Source organism: Theropithecus gelada, chromosome 11 (assembly GCF_003255815.1).
Source record: "Theropithecus gelada isolate Dixy chromosome 11, Tgel_1.0, whole genome shotgun sequence".
NCBI classification, from domain to species: Eukaryota; Metazoa; Chordata; class Mammalia; order Primates; family Cercopithecidae; genus Theropithecus; species Theropithecus gelada.
The window spans coordinates 87,837,404-87,855,057 of record NC_037679.1 but is presented as its reverse complement, the minus strand read 5'-3'; the positions used below and the strand labels follow the sequence as shown (position 1 = coordinate 87,855,057).

General features: G+C 48.1%; 1 protein-coding gene across 1 annotated transcript in view; it reads right to left on the bottom strand.

Moving 5' to 3' along the window:
* The window catches only part of TMEM132C (transmembrane protein 132C), a 429,974-nt gene that overhangs the window by 8,600 nt on the left and 403,720 nt on the right, over positions 1-17,654 (bottom strand). The window contains exons 6-8 of the mRNA XM_025402559.1: positions 5,213-5,418; positions 3,136-3,409; positions 1,802-1,993 (exon numbers count right to left, since the gene is read on the bottom strand). Of these exons, the coding sequence (XP_025258344.1) occupies positions 1,802-1,993; positions 3,136-3,409; positions 5,213-5,418 (672 nt within the window). The remainder of the gene's footprint in view (positions 1-1,801; positions 1,994-3,135; positions 3,410-5,212; positions 5,419-17,654) is intronic.

Genomic DNA, 17,654 nt, shown 5'->3' with positions numbered 1-17,654 from the left:
CCACTGCACTGTGAGCTGATAAGCACGTGTTGTTTTCAGCTGCTAAGTGTGTGGCGGCTGTTACATAGCAGCAGATAACGGGCACGTCTCTGAGCCCCGAGCATCTTCACTGTAGCTCATCACAGACCCCACTACTGGACAAGGCAGCCACATGGATTTTGCACAGCCTGCACTGCTCGCTTACAACACCAGCCTAGCCCCTGTAGGCATTTGAGCTTGCAGTCCTTGAACTGCACTGAAATCCTGCACTATGGCTGCAACTTTCCAATCCCCCCCTAGAAGAACGCAAGCCCCTGGACTTTGTCATCATGCCTGCACCCTTGACCACCGCCGCCCTCTGTTCTCATCATCATGCCTCTGCTTTGTAGCACTATCCTGTTCCTGCTGGTGCATGTCAAGGGATCCCAACCCCTACTGCTAACCCGTGGGCCCTGTTGCCTGTCCCAGCCACATGACAGCTGCTCCAGCATTGCTCAGTCCACAGTAGGGTGTGGATTTAATCTGAGCTTCCTCCCCAGACCGCCTGCCTCTTGCTGCAAGTCACCAGAGGAAACTGGGTTTGAAGCAGAGTGTTCCGAGTCAAGACTGTCTGCTCTGATGGAGCATCCAAGGCCCTGTGTGCTTTCACTAAAATTGTGATTGTAACAACAGCAGCCGTTCACAGGAAAAGAGCTAACACTGGCTGGCATGTGCCAGCCACTGTTTTTAGCACTCAACGTCGTTAAGCCTAATTTAATTTGCAAACGGACTCTTCACAGGTGTTGTTACTTTCTCATTAAGAATTGAGACTCGGGTGAGGCATCTTGCCTGAGGTTACATAGGAGGTAAGGGACACAGCTGTGATACCATCTGGGCCTTCTGGCTCCTAACTCTGTACTCTTCTCATAAGTATTGTCCCAATGATGACATCAGAAGCAGAAAGTCCTGCAGACAAGGCAAATACCCACATGCAGGTTGTTAAGGTCAGACGAACCCATCCTGGCGGTTTTACGTGGGTCATTCTCCCTGCTCTCTCATTTCCCGTCTTCCAGCCCAGCTCTGAGAGTCATTCAGTCACTCAACCAACATTTATTGAGCACCTACTATGTGCTGGCCCTGTGATGGTCACCAGGGATACAGCGATGAACAGGAGGCTTGTCTTGTAGAAGCCTATATCCCATGGAGGAGAAACATGCTTTATGTAGTAGGAAATGGGGCTGACTCAGACCCATTTGCTATGAGCAAAGGCATTTATGAGAAGAGGGTATCATAACTGGGTATGAAAATGAGAATGAGCCATGCTCAGTGGTGAGGGTGGTGTATCCCAGGCAAAAGCAACAGCAACTGCAAAACCCCTAAAGAAGTGCAAGGGGAGTGTGTGCCTGAAATAGGATGAAAGAGACCAAGGGCTGCAGAGGATAAAGTCAGAGATATAGCCAGGAACTATGTCTTGTGGGGTCATGTGGGCTGTCAAAGGAATATGGTATCTTTCTAAGTGCAATGGGAAGTCATTGGAGCATTTTAAGCCAGTAAAAGGCATGATGTGGTTTATGGTTTTAAAGGCTTACTTTGCTCTTGAGAAGAGAGGGGAGTGCAGGGTAAGAACAGCAGCCAGGAGACCTGGTGAGGAGGCTGGTAAATGGTCTGTGTTGCTCAAAAGCTATGTGGGTAAGATGAGTGAGCACTTTGTCTGCAATGACATGGCTTCCAATGTGGAATGTGTTAACCTACCCCCATTTTCTCACTCCACCCTGCCCCTTTGCTGAAGCAGGCACAGTGACTGACCCTGCTCCCTCTGAACCTCTGGCATTTGGCCCCCTACCTGTTTGGGGGTCCGCAGCAGCTCCTCAGCTGTGACTACAGCTGTTATGGCCTTGCTGTTTTCTGCGTTGGGGTAAAGGGTGACAGACAGCCCAGCCACGAGCTGGATGGCCAAGTCTGTCACCGACACTTTGTCATCTAGGACGGTTATTGTCTTCTCTGCCAGGATGGAGTCAGACAGTGGAGACAACACCTGTGGGATTGGCAGGACACAAGGAAAATCCATCACACCTGTTTCCAGATGTTAGCCCCTTCCCCAGCAATATTTCTTCCATCCCAACAGGCCCGAGGTCCAGAATACAGGGCAAAGGAGTTACATATCTACTTCACTCTATTCGCTGGCCCATCCCATGCCTTCGTGAGAATCAAAGTTACCCTTTCCCCAAGACACCTTAATTCTCCCTGTTGAAAAATCGGAATAGATATTAAAATCCATTCTGTCTTTAAAAGGGAATGACTCCTCCTATTTAGATGAAGTACGCTTGTACAGTGCACAACCTGGTTAACTGTACATGGTGATCCTGTTGAACAGACTCATGAAGAGTTGAATTATAAATTTATAAAAGTGGATTATAAATAGCTCACTCCTCCCACCACCACCACAATGTATCCTCTGCCAAAACATTGCTTTCTGCCTCATCTTGTAAGCCAAATGTTGGGCTTGAGATGTCCAGGGGAAATGATAGGAATGTGTTAACCATTTCCACATGTAGTGTAAGGATCCCGAATGACATTCCAGAAAGGTGGATTCAGTAGGTGGGACTTGAGGGATTGAGGAAAAGGCTGTCCAGGCCCCATCATCTGTCCTGAAATTTTACCATTCTATACACTTCCTCCAGTGAAAAAGAAGGAGCAGGATTTCAGAGAGAGTTTGTTGAATAAGTAAATGGCAGCAAGACAGAATGACTGGAAGAAGGAAGAAATGAGAGGAAGAATCCATGCTTTTCCCCGGAGCCACTGGTAGAAGCGGTGCATGGAGAAGACGACGGCTATTTCTAAGAAGGCATGGGGGAATAAGTTAGAACAGTGTGTGTTCAGAAGGAGAATCAGAGGTAGGATGGGGGTGCTGGGAGGTGATGGGAATGATGGAGGCAGCCATTGAGAATGAGGTCACATGGCGAGCTAAGAGGGTGCAGCTGCCACCTTCTCCCTTCTGTTTGGAAGAGGGCTGGACTCAAGATCTGGCCTGGGCTCATCTTCCTGCGTCCCCACGATACAATCTGGAGCCATCATGGGGTTGAGGAATTGGCCACAATGACCTGCCCACTCATTGAGTCTCCCTCAATACTGCACACATGCCCAGTGCTGGGGACACAGAGACTCCCAGCTCCCTACCTGGATGGTCGTCATCCCAACCTCTCGCCCGACCAGGACCCGGCTGTCCTGGAGGGTGGCCACGTGAGGTTCCTCCAGCTTCATGAAGTCTGCCACCAGGTGAGTGATGTCGAACTGCCAGTCGGGACTAAGCAGGTAGCTCGGCTGGCCCCATGGGCCGGCGCCCTCGGACACAAACTGGGTGAGGACCCGCACGGTGGCGTGCTGGTACTGCAGCGCGCAGCCCCGGCCCCGCCGCTCCTCCTCGTCCTCATCCTCGCTCTCCCGAGTGGGCCTTGTGGGAAGGGACAAAGAGCTCTCAGATCCAGGGAGAGGCGTCTAAGATGTTCTTGAGGCAGGCAGGCACCCGCGTCAACCTCAAGGAGATCACGTTGAAGACACGAGCCCCAGGACCACGCAAGGGGCACCAAGCCTATCTCTAGGCAACACTAAGCGATGGGCATCTCTTTCTCAAATACATTTATTGAAAAATAAAAGACAAGGGCTAATATGTACTAAGCCTGCACTGTCTCATAAGTAGGCATTGGCCACATGTGGCTATTTTAATTTTTATTAATTAATGAATTATTATTACATTTTTAGAGACAGGGTCTTGCTCTGTGTTCCAGGCTAAAGTGCAGTGGTCCATCCTAGTTCAATACAGCCTTGAACTCCTGGGCTTAAGTGATCCTCCTGCTTCAGCCTCCTGAGTAGCTGGGACTAAAGGCATGCGCCATCATGCTTGGCTAATTTTTAAAAACATTCTGTAGAGATGGGGTCTTGCTATGTTGCCCAGGCTGGTCTTGAACTCATGGCCTCAAGTGATTCTCCCACTTTGGCCTCCCAAAGTGCTGGGATTACAATTATGAACTATCACACTGAACCCTAAATGTTAATTTAAATAAATAAAAATTAAATAAAAAATTGAACTTCCCCGTCACACTGGCTACAGTCCAGGCACTCCATAGCTACTTGTGCTAGTGACCACCATGTTGGACAGAGGGGTTCTAGAACATTCCACCACTGTAGAAAGTCCTATTGGACAGAGCTGTCTTACACATTTGAGATGTGGCAGGTCCCACTTTATGCTTCCACATGTATGAACTCTTTTTAACCTCATAACACTATGAGGCAAACTCATAATCATTCTCATGACCAGATGAGGGAACTAAGAAACAGAGAGGTTAGGTAGCTTGCCCATGCTCACAAAGCTAGTTAGTGGCAGAGATTGGATTGGAGCCCAGGGAGTCTCAATTCTTCCCCCTCAGGGATGTGGAACAAACTCATCGTCTTGGCCACTCATGACCACAAACTAATCTGAAGGACTGGGTAGATTCACAGCTGTCCTCCCCCATCAGGCCAAATGCCTTCAGTTTCTCCTTGTAGAGATCAATTCCGCATCTCACTGTCCTACTTACTCTTCTTGAGACGCTCTCCCTTACGAGAAAGGCCCTGGTGCCTGGGGGACTGTCAGGAAAAGAGTCCCGGTGGTCTGGGGTGGAGCATTCCAGGCAGGAAGCTGCGAACTCAGCAACACCTTCACTTAGCTAATGTCTGCTGATCCGGGAGTCACAGGGCTGAGAAAACAAGGCCCCATACTCTCACATGTGACAGACAGACAGTCCGGAAACTCAGATAACAAATCAGAGGTTTTTAGAAAATAGTGAGCCCAGCGTCCATTAGAAATGCAATTAAATTTTATCCAATAATTTGATCTGCACGGAACATTTCAAGCTTATAGATATGCATAAAGCACAGAGAAGGACTCTGACTTTTTTTTGGAGAAAACAAACCAAACTTCAAACTGCCTGGTAACCAAGATGCTAAAAAAATGTATTCACGCCATCGTGTCATTTTGGGAGAGCCACTTTCAAGAGACAGTCTCATATAAGCCCCGGTGTAGAGTGCAGACAACCTGGGTTTGACACAAACCTGCTGTTTAGCAGCTTTTGGGCCTGGCTGGGTTATCTGGGAGCCTTGGGGAGATTCAATTGCTGAGATGATACCAGCATCTCCAAAGCATTGGATCCTTTAGCGTTAAGGTCAGTAAATAGAGTCGTTATTATGGCTCTAAGGCATCTCCCCATCCGAGGCTCACCTCTTACTGGTCACAATGGGGACCCTCCAGCCCTTTATCTGGCTGAGCTCCGTGTCAGAGACCTCGATCTGCAGGGGCAGCCGGGGTACCCACACGGTGACATGCAGGGGGGCGCTCAGGTACTGGTATGTGAAGTTCACCACCGCATCCATCTTTCCTTTGATCTCTTTGCCATTGACAAAGATGTAGTCGCAGCGGTCAGACACCTGCAAAGACAGAGGGAGAAAGGATGGAGGAGAAGTTCATGGGACCTTGGAGACCATCTTTTTTTGGTTTTTCCTATTATCTTGCAAAGCACAAATGCTTAATTCAGGTTTCTCCTAATGCAGAGCCTGAGACTAGGATTTGGTGCACTCAGTTTAATTGGGAGCTGACCCCAGGGAGCAGGGGTGAAGGAGCAGATGAGGAAGACAGAGAAAGAAGAAAAGCCAACAGGAAGGTGCATTTTTGAGGCTGCTACAGGGACCACGGGCTCAGTTTTCAGACGCTTCATGAAAAGCATCTGGAATTGTCCACCTGAGGAGTAAGAGGTGGGAATATTTTTAGCTACCATCTCTTATTCCTGCTGGTTGAGGGCTTCTCTGCCTGGGACAGAAAACAGAAAGCAGATTGAGGTGAGACTGCAATCAAACAGTGAACTTGAACTTGCACAGAACTGCAGCTGTAGCTGGAATCTGGGTTAGCTGAGTGATTTGATGTGAGCACCAGAGGTTTTCGTACCCCGGGCAGGTGTGACTTTTCAGAAAGTGAGCTGCACCCACAACCCACCTCATCCACCCTCCAAGGATGCAAAGGGCCTGTAGAGCCTTCCTCCCCAGCGTGGTTCTCACTAATTCTGAGGTCTCTCCCCTACATGCACATGCAGGCCTGATGTAGGTTCTTCATGGTCTCCAGGCTTTGGTAAGGCCAGTCCCTGTGCCTGGAAGCACCTTCCCATCCCTATTTGCTGGACCTACCCCAGCTCAGGGGTCCCTGGGATAAGTCTTCTATGACCCCGTGGGATTGTTTATATAATAAGTGTTCATTATGTGAACGGCCGATCACATTAGGGATTACCAACCTGTGTTCCCTTTCCCTATGTGCCTCCCTTTCCTTTTTCCCTTTCTGGCAGATTGCTGTCTCAGGAAAGGGATGAGACAGAGCAGAAAGAAAAATAAACACACAGACTAAAAAAAAAAAATAAAGTTTGCAAGTATTTGGCTTTTGTGTTCCAAGATTATTCATCCAAATATGACTGTATCAAGCAGCCCACTGGGCATTCCCAGTGTAGCAAGGAAACAGCAGAATGATGTCTGTGTTCTCAAGCAGGCAGGAAGGGGCAACGTGGACAACAATGAGGGCCATTGGGGAGGTAACCTGTGCGGACTGTGACCTGTAAAAAATGTCCCCTAGGAACTGCGAACAGAAGACGATAAGACAAGATGTGCCCTTCCCCGAGGCCTTGGCAATAGTTAAGTCCCCTGGAAATTAGACTGGCATTCTGTTTCTGCCACCCTGATGAATTGAAAACTGAAAATAGAAACCAAGTTGGGTTATCGAGAAACAATATGACCCCTGTTGAACAGCCAAGCTTATCAGATGTGATTTAAATTGGTCCCAGGTGTCCATATCACCTCTTAAACTAAGAAATCTTTGAAGGCAAAAGTACTTCTTGTTTATTTTTCACCTCTGGGTTCCTTACACCAGCTGCTTATGAAGCAGGAGCTCAGTGAAATGGATATTGCATGGATGAATGGATGGATGGATAGAGGGATAGACAGATGAACAGATGGATGAATGCACACACTGATGCATAGACAGATGGACAGATGGAGGAATGAATGGATGGATGGATGGACAGGTGAATGGGTGCTGGATAAATGGGTGAATAGGTGGGTAGATGGATAGACAGATGAACTGATAGATGGTTGCACACACTAATGGACAGATGGATGGACAGACAGGTGAATGGGTAGTGGATGAATGGGTAGATAGCTGGATAGATGGATAGACAGATAAGCTGATGGATGCATGCACACACTGATGGACAGACACATGAATGGATGGATGGACAGGTGAATGAGTGGTGGACACATGGGTAGATAGCCGGACAGATGGATAGACAGATGAACTGATGGGTGGATGCACACACTGATGGACAGACATATGAATGGATGGGTGGACAAGTGAATGGCTGGTGGATAAATGGGCGAATAGGTTGATAGACTGATAGACAGGTGAACAGATGGACAGATGGATACATCGATGGACAGACAGATGGGTGGATGCATGGATGGATGGATAGACGGATAGACGGACAGGTGAATTGTTGGTGGATAAATGGGTAGATAGCTGGACAGATGGATAGATAAACTGATGGATGGAAGCACACACTGCTGCACAGACAGATGGACAGAGGGATGGATGAGGAGGGCCTTCCCTTCATGGGGATGCCTGCTTCAGGGGAGTCATCAAGGATCTTGGGGTTGATGGAAGATGCAGTGAGAGACTGAAATGAGATGGAGCCAAAAGCCACAAAAACACAAGAAGTTAATTCAAAAGTTTCTAGAAAGCGCTCAGGCAGTGTTTTCTAACCTTTCTTGGGTCATTCACTCTTTTGAGAATATGCATAAAGCTAATTCTTGCTAGAGAAATGCACACACTTACAGTTTAGTGGAACATTTCAGAGTTAATGAAGTCACTCAGAAACCCCTCACATAGCACTTAGCATACTAAGCTATAATTACTGATTTGCTTATCTGTCTGCTGTCTAGATCATGTAGGTTGGAAAGAACAGAGTCCCCTTCTGGAGGTCTGTGGCCTCGGCCAAATAACGTTTAGTGCTGAGTGAAGAACTCCTGTAATCTGATCACCCTCTCTTTCCCCAGCTTCCGGGAACCATGGATGGCTACTCTGGGCTCAATTTTCATCTTCAACTTGCACTTCTGTTTGGAGAGGCAGCTGGTGAGGGCTGGGCCGAGAGAATTTCCTCCATCTGCTGGGGACAGTGGCAGGGAGCAGTTGGGAGGGGAACACATGGATGGATCTTCTCATTCATGGTCAAGAGTGGTTTAAAAATGTTTACATGCTGATTAAAGAAGGAAGACAATTTTAGTTGCCATCCCAGGCTTGTCATTAGCGGGTAAACACTGTCCTGGATCTGGGAAGGCATTAGCATAATAGCCGAGCAAGAGTTATATCAGTAATCACTTCTTTAATCAATGTTGTAATTTACAGACCATTGACTTTTCTCATTTATTACCTTTCTGAGCTCTGGTGGGAGGAAACCTGGCCGCTCCCGAATATATAAATAATTAAGAGCAATGCCAAGGGTATGAAGTTGCCGTGCATGATAGAGCCATCGTCACTGCTATTCCTGAAGGTGTCATAAACGTCTGGGGACATCTCAGGATGCATTAATCATCTCCTAAGTGGCTAGCAGTGAGAACCACCGTATGAAAAAATAAGCCCGCTCATCTGCAGAAAGGAACCAAAATCCCACGGGAGTCTTTTTAGTCCCTCGGCTTTGTTTCTCAGACTGCTTTTCCTCTTTCATTGTGGAGGAGCTGCCGGTTGAGAAAGCTGCCCACTGGACTCCACTCACTCCGACGTTTCAGCTGTGCAGGCAGAACGCATGGTAGCCACGGCCCAGAAATCAGTGTCCGCCTGTGAGGACCCAGGGGCGGCGGGGTCACGTGGGGCTTGGTGGAGCCACATATGGTCAGTCGCCATATTCTGTTATCGCTCAGGCTTTGGCACCTTCCTGAGACGGCACCTGCCTCCTAGGAAGAGCCTGGGGGTCACTTTCCGAGGGGAAAGCAGAGGCATCTGCTGGTCAGTCATGGACGTCCCATGGGAGCCTGGCCTGAATCGCCCTCTAGCCAAGCTGGTTCTCAGACTTGAGCAAGCCTCAGGGAGGGCCTGTTGGCACAGACTGCCGAGTGTCCATCTCAGATTCGGCAGGTCTGGGGTGGGGACCCACACGGGCATGTGTAAGCAGTGGCCGCAGATGCTGTTGCTGCTGCTGCTCTGGACATCACTTTGAGATCTGCTCCTTGCACCCTCTACATCCTGCTCATGACGGTAATCGTTTAGTTATGATGCTTGAAAGTGCATCTCTGTGCTGACAGCTCCTCAACTCCTGTCTCTGGACACCCACCTGCTTCTTCCACATCTCCACTTGGGTCTCTAATTAGCATCTCAAACTAATCGTGTTCAAAAACCAAACTCCTAGTATGGTTCTTGTGCATCGCAGGGCACTGAGGTTGTGCTTGAATGAGGTTCAGACACAGGAAAATCAAATGTACGTTTCTTGTACACCCAAGTTTGTGGACCTGCTCCGTGAATACGAATGAAATGCTCGTACACCGTACCAATCCCTGCTTCACATCTGCAAGGTGCTTTCATGTCATTTTCTTTGTTTTTCTTTGAGCTCAAGTGTTTTATTGCATGATATGATAAATATAGTTAATAATGGCATATTGTACATTTCAAAACTGCTGAGAGAAAATTTTGAATGTTCTCACCATGAAATGTAAAGTATTTGAGATGACGAATATGCTACTTAGCTTGACTTAATCATTGTATTAAGAACACATTTATTTATACATCATATCACTTAGTACCGCATAAATATATACAATTATAATCTGTCAATTTACAATAAAATACAAAATTGAAAAAGAAAACAGAAAAGAAGGCCGGGCACGGTGGCCCATGCCTGTAATCCAAACCCTTTGGGAGGCTGAGGCGGGCGGATTACTTGAGATCAGGAGTTTGAGACCAGCCTGGCCAACATAGTGAAACCCTGTCTCTACTAAAAATACAAAAAAACTAGCCAGGCGTGGTTGTGCACACCTGTAATCCCAGCTACTCAGGAGGCTGAGGCAGGAGAATCCCTTGAACCTGGGAGGCAGAGGTTACAGTGAGCTGAGATCGTACCACCAAACTCCAGTAAAAACATGAAAACAGAAAAGAAACCCATTTTTTAAAAAACAATTTATAAGGCTTTATTTTTTACCATAAAATCAATTTTGCCTATCTTCCTAGGCCACCAGGTTTCTTCTGGTTATTATTTGCTTGATTTGTCTTTTTGTCTCTTTTACTTTTAGCCTTTCTGGAGCCTTCTGTATCCTGGATGTTTTAGATGATTTGTAAAAATAAACACTTATAATGATTTTTTTTTAGAATGTTTTCTCTATAATTCATCGTTCTTTTGCTGGAACTTTTAGCACATTCATGTGAGTTACAATGGATGTTTTACTTGGATTTATTTCTACCATATTATTTGTGCCATCTATTTGTCCATCCTGTTTTCTTTTTGTTTTGCTTTTTTAAAATTTCATTTTTGCCTTCTTTGCCTATTGTTTTCATACTCCGTTTTTCTAGAGCTACGGACAGCAGTTATGATCCTATTTTGTAGATGAGAAAACCGAGGCTTGCCATGGTTGCGGCTCATCCAAGATGGAGAGGTAAAGTGAGAACTGCCAGCAAGAGTCGGTTCAAGATTTGACTGGACGGTGTCAGCCATGTTGCTGATACTAGGATTATGGCCTTGGCTGAGGTCGTCCTTCCTGCCATGTGACTGTTCGAGTCATTTGCATTCCTGTGGGCAGGTGGGCAGGGGAAAGGCAGGTGCTGAGAGAGGCCACTGTCCAGCAACTGTGGCATGCCTGTGGCAGGGGGCCAGTGGCAGTCCGGAACCTCTCCTCAAGTGGCTCTGCCTGCATTTCCTCATCCCATCCCCCAGGGGCCACTCGGAAAGGCTGTCTCTTTCCAAGTCTAGGCAGGGAACAGATGGTCCACACAAACCTGGAACGTGCGGACTGCTGATCAAAGGGGCAGGTAGGGTTAAGGGAAAACAGTGTGAGCGGGGAAAGCATGCCAGGGCTTAGAGGTAGGCAGTGAGTTGGTCTGCATCCTCCAAACTCATGTCTTCCTGGAACCTCAGACTGTGAGCTTGTTTGGAAACAGAGTCCTTTCAACCCAAGGGTCTCTTCTCAACAGTTGCCTCTGAATCTAGGGCTATTGTTGGAAAATGTTTAAATAATATCTCCTTTTCAGCTCTGGAAAAATCCTTAAATGATGTACAAGTTCCTCTCTGATGTGCCTGGTTATCTTCCCTGTGCATCTTCTGTGGTTTTCCCACTGTTCACTCCACCCAGCCACTGGCCTCCCTGCTGGTTCCTGAACATGCCAGGTGCACACCTGCCCCAGGGCCTTTGCACATGCTGTTCTCTTTGCCTGAAGGCTCCTCCCCTACTTGTTTGCCTGATTTGTTCTTCCTGTCCTTCAGCTCTTTAATACAGTGGATCTCAACCCGGGCAATTTTGTCCCCCAGGGGACATTCGAGCATCTCTGGGCATCTTGGTTGTAACAAATGGGAGGATAGATTTGCAGCCGGTATCTAGGGGATGGAGGGTAGGATGCTGCTCAACGTCTTACAGTGTCTAGGCCAGTCCCCCACAACAAAGAATTAACCCACCCCAGATGTCAATAGCACCGAGGCTAAGAATCCCTGCCTTGCTCAAACGTCAACTTCTCAAAGATTCTTTCTCTACTATTTCCTTTTTTTGTGTGTGAAACAGAGTCTCGCTCTGTCACCCAGGTTGGAGTGCAATGGCACCATCTCGGCTTACTGCAACCTCCGCTTCTCGGGTTTAAGTGATTCTCCTGCCTCAGCCTCCCGGGTAGCTGGGACTATAGGCATGCACTACCATGCCCGGCTAATTTTTGTACTTTTTAAAGCAGAGATGAGGTTTCACCATGTTGGCCAGGCTGGTCTCGAACCCTTGATCTCAAGTAATCCACCCACCTTGGCCTCCCAAAGTGCTGGGATTACAGGTGTGAGTTACCATGTCCAGCCTGACATTTCCATGTTAAATGGCAACTCCCCCGAACTTCCCTTCCCTCTTCCTTGCTTCCTGTCTCTAGATTGCTTACTGCCATCTGCTGCACTGCAGATTTTACCTGCTCGCTTTGGTTATTATGTGTCCTCCCTCATGAGAACCTAAACTCTAGGATGGCAGAGATTTTTGAATGTTTTGTTTACTGTTGTATCCCTAGGGCCTAACACCTGACACACAGTGGATACTCAATAAATAATAAATACGTGCTGAAGAATGAATGAATGAATCAGAGCTTGCAAACTGGTGGCCTCCCATCACATTTGGCCTACACAGTGTTGTTGTCTTTTTCAACAGAGACGGGGTCTTGCTCTGCTGTCCAGGCTGGAGTGCATTAGTGCAATCATAGCTCACTACAACTTCAAACTCCTGGGCTCAAGCAATCCTCTTTTCTCAGCCTTCCAAGTAGCCGGGACTACAGGCATGCACCACCATGCCCAGCTAATTAAAAAACATTTTTGTTTTAGAGATGGGGTCTTTCTATGTTTCCCAGCTTGGTCTCCAACTAAAGGGCTTAAGAAATTCTCCCTCCTTTGCCTCCCCAATCTATGGAGCATTAAATGGCCAGAGCTGGTCTCAGCATCAATGGGGTAGAATGTTGCCAAGGTAACCACCATGTGTGGCCTTGGCAGGGAAAGGTGCTCAGGTATCTGGGTCACTGAACACTCCCTATGCTCAGGGGACACTCAGGGGTACCTGCTCACCCCGTGCCCCCAACACTACCCACCTATCTCACACACACACACACATGCGCACACACGCACACATGCATGCACACATACACGCATGCACACACACATGCACACACACAGGAAGAGATGAACTTTTATCAGTGATTGCTTACTTTATAACAACAGCAAACATTCATTGACTGGCCACAGTTATCCAGGCACCATTCTAAGAGGCTCACATGGGTCATCTCTCTGAGTCCACGCTATAAACACAGGAGAGCACTGTTATATTTATCGTATCCACAGTGCAAATGAGAAAACCAAGGCGTGGACAGGTGATGTACCTTGCCCACGATCACACAGCTGGTATTCATAAGTCAGGATTTAAACACAGCCAGCCAACCCTAGAGATCTGCTCTCAGCCATGATTCTGAGCTGGCCCTGCACTCAGGGAGGCCTGCCTTCTCCTCCATCATGGACAGGCTCTATTTTCTCTCCCCATTGATGTTGGTGCTTTGGCCAGGAAAATATGAGCAGAAGTGACAGCCATGCTTGGACCAGTCCAAGCTTGGACTTAGGAAACGTGTACTCCTGCTAGTCTTTGGAACTTGACCATTAATAGCTACTTCCTCCAAACCCAGAAGCAAGAATAAATTGCAATCGTCTTGAACAACTAAACACTAGAGTTGTCTGTTACACAGTCTTGCTGACAGATTCATTCTGCTAAGAGATGGAATGTGGACAATCCTGACTGTAACTTTCAAGGGCTTTTACATGGCTTCCCCTCTCTTCCTTACCTCTCATTCACCTTTTCATCTTATTCTATTTTCTCTCCTGTTTAGGCAGAGGACACTGGTAAAGTTGAGAAGAAAGCAGGGATTGGCAGAGCCCTGATCCTGGCTTTAGGAGGCTTCCCAGGATGTGGGAAGGCCCCTGTCAGAGATTCTTGTCCTGGAGGGGCCACCGTTTCAGGACATTCACCAGGACCTGACTTTGGGACACTAGTTGAGAATCCCTTTCCTCTCGTCGCCTGCGCCTGTTCTCACCCCAGGGAACTTCTGGCTGATCTGGCATCTCCTGTGCAATGTGCCCTTCCCCTGCAGTGGCCAGAGCTGAAGTTTTACATTTTAAGGAGGTCTCTGGTGCAATTTCAGCAGTTCTCTCATTACTAAAAGTGCATTACAGCTACTTCTTTGACATCACTGAAAGAGAAGGAAGAAGAAAAAGGCAGAGAAAAGTCAGGGCTAAGCAATATTTCTGAGAATATGTCTATGCTCTTCCCCTCCCTTTTACATCTTGCCCGGTGAAATGATGGCCAAACAGAATTCAAATGGCCAGGCAGAAATTTGTTCTGTGATAAATCACACTTTATCCAGCTGACAATGCACAGCGCTGCCAAGACTTGGACACATCTCCCGTCGTTCTCAGCTCGGGACTGCTGTCCATGCGGGGGGTTGGCAGCGCTCATGGGCTGCCTGGCCCGGCGTGGGGAGGAGGAAGGGGGGATGGCTGGTTGCCCGCCCCACGTGGGCCGAGGAGACAGGCAGGATGGAGGGTCAGGGCAGCAGGGACCCGAGAAAGGCATACTTTCTTACAACAGGACATGCTTCCTTGTAGGATCCAAATGTTGTGGTGAGGAACACAGGCTTGCATCTGCGTTGTGCTCGCGTCTGCTCTAGGATTCATTTTCCTCACCTACGAAACAAGGACTCTTTCTTTCAACCAGCACTTTCTGTGCCCCTCCTGTGTGCTCGGTGTTTCTAGGCATGGAGACACAGCAATGAGTGGGAGACACAGGATTTCATTTAGAGAGTGGGAATAGAGGATAACAAGTAAAAACAAAATATAATTGTGAGCAATAAATGCTACAATAAAAATAAAATAAGAAAACATGACTGAGAAGGGTACAGAGACCTCTCTCGTGAGGTGACGTTTAGGCCGGAGATATGGGGGAAGAGGGTTCCAGGAAAAGATTCAATTAAGAGGCACCAACGTATTTATTTATTTATTTATTTATTTATTTATTTATTTATTTATTTTGAGACAGAGTTTTGCTCTTATTGCCCAGGCTGGAATGCAACGGTGCAATCTTGGCTCACTGCAACCTCCGCCTCCCGGGTTCAAGAGATTCTCCTGGCTCAGCCTCCCAAGTAGCTAGGACGACGGGTATCCACCACCATGCCTGGCTAATATTTTGTATTTAGGAGAGACGGGGTTTTGCCATGTTGGTCGGGCTGGTCTCGAACTCCTGACCTCAGGTGATCCACCCACCTTGGCCTCCCAGAGTGCTGGGATTACAGGCATGAGCCACCATGCCTGGTGACTAACATTTATTAAGTGTCTGCTGTATGCTAGTTTCTGTTCTAAGAGTTTATATGTGTAGAGTCCTTTCATCTTCACACAAACCATTTTACAGGTGAGGAAACCAAAGAACAGAGAAATCAAATAACTGGTCCAAGGTCTCACAGTGAACAGGAGTCAGAGCTGGATTTGAAAGCAACCATCTTGGTCCAGAAAAGCCTCACTTAACCTCTCCCTTACGCTGCGTGAGGGCCTGGAGGGAGGAATAACTGTGGCCTGTTCTAGAAAGAGAAAGCAGGTTGGCAGTACAAGGTCAGAGAAGTAGGCGGAGTGTGTCATACCAGGAGAGAGCAGCAGGTTTACCAGGAGAATTAAATAAGAAAGCCTGCAAGTAGGGGAATTAGCCCAGTGCCCGCAAATAGCAGGGACACACTGAAAGCCTGTGGCCAGGCAGAAACCTCAGGCCTGGCAGATGGGAATCTGCAGAGGGCGGGGTAGACGGAAGGTGTTAGCCCCAGAAGGGTGTTTACAAGGGGGTTGGAAGCGGAGTGTCGGGAGAGGCTTCCAGGATGACAGCCTTAATCAGATCTGACCGCACCACACATGCAGTTTCTCTCCCGCAGCTCCTGCCCCAGGTCACCCTCTGTACCATCTGCCTTCTTTCTCCTTAATAAGGCACTCGAGATCCTAAAGCCCTAAAACACAGAAGCAGACGCACAGGGAGGACGGCCATGTGAAGATGCAGGCAGAGAATGCGGTGATGCGTCTACGAACCAAGGAAGGAATGCCCCGTTGCAGACGCTGGAAGAAACAAGGTGTCTGCCAGCAGCTGTTGCCTGGGATTGTTCCTTAGAGGCCTTGGAGGAGGGGTGGCCCTGTCCGCACCTTAACTCCAGACTTCTGGCCTCCAGAGCTGTGAGAAACTAAGTATCTGTTGTTTAAGTCACCAGTCTGTGGCACTGTGTTGTGGCAGCCCTGGGAAACTGTGACAGGGTGTGGACACACCGCTCCCACCTGGGGCGGGCGATGCACTGTTTCAATAGCGTTCCATGTCTGATATTTTCTTCCTGCATCCGTTTTCTGACTTGGAGTCATTCTTCTGAAGCTTCCTACACACAGACAGTGTTAATGGCCACGCCAGCGGTGCTGGGGCCTCTCACAGTCAATACAGGACCAACGCCTTCCTAGGAGAACCAACGGCCGGCATCTTGAGGGAAGATACCCAGAGAGTACCCCATTCTCCCATTCCTCTCCGCCCTTGGCTAGATCGGGAGCCATTGCTTGGAAAACCCATTTATGGGTGAGGCTGACATGGGCTATTTCCCTAACCCAGGCCACATTAGAAATGGAGTGGAGGTGCTGGAACAGGGAACAAGCGGGTGGCAAAGAATAAGGGGGTGGAGAAGAGGAAACCCCACTGTCATCCCATGGAACTTCCTGTAGCCGCAGCCCTAGTTTCTTGGGGGGTCTTCCCTTGCCTCACTTCAGTTTAGAAGTTTGGCTGAAGCTCCGCCTCCAACCAGAAGAGTGAAATCATGTGACCATGGCCTAAGCCAATCAGGGCTTCTCATTCCCAGCCACAGCGATTGGCTCAGGGGTTAGCAGAGGACCTAAGCGGGAGCAATCAGAGGAGATCTCAGGATTTTGATTCAGGCCTGGCCAGGCAAAAGGTACATGCTCTTTTCTGCTAGATTTCTACCTGTAAAGATACCATCTGGGCCGGGCGTGGTGGCTCACACCTGTAATCCCAGCACTTTGGGAGGCCAAGGCGGGTGGATCACTTGAGGTCAGGAGTTCAAGACCAGCCTGGCCAACATGGTGAAACCCTGTCTCTACTAAAAATAAAAAATAAAAATAAAAAAAAATAGCCAGGCGTGGTAGTGCTCACCTGTAGTCCCAGTTACTCAGGAGGCTGAGGCAGATGAATCACTTGAACCCAGGAGATTGAGGTTGCAGTGAGCCAAGATCATGCCACTGCACTCCAGCCTGGGAGACAGGGTGAGAATCTGTCCCAAACAAACAAACAACAACAACAACAACAAGATGCAGTCTAGTAGCTGTCTGCACCCATGGCAGGACTGAACAACTTGTCTGAGACACTGATCAGCGTGGAGAATGCTGAGCCAAGTGATAGAAAGTCGGAAATAACATAAAAATACTGATTACTTCATTTGAGTCCCTGGATCCAGCCATCCCGGAAGCCAGGAAATCTCTTACTGTTCAGATATAGGAACCCCTAGATGTTTTCCCCCTTAATTCAGTTTGGGTCTGTTAACCAAAATCATCCTCTCAGATATAAGGGGTAATTTTGTTGGATATCTTCCCCAGCCCAGACCCATCACTGCCACTCTTTCCACCAGCCTCTCAGCAAGGAGGACAAGAAGAGAAACATAAGAAAGGTATAAAAATGAGAAACAGGCTGGGCACAGTGGCTCACGCCTGTAATCCCAGCACTCTGGGAGGCCGAGGCAGGCAGATCACTTGAGGTCAGGAGTTTGAGACCAGCCTAGCCAACATGGTGAAACTCCATCTCTACTAAAAATGCAAAGAATTAGCTGGGCATGGTGGTACATGCCTGTAATCCCA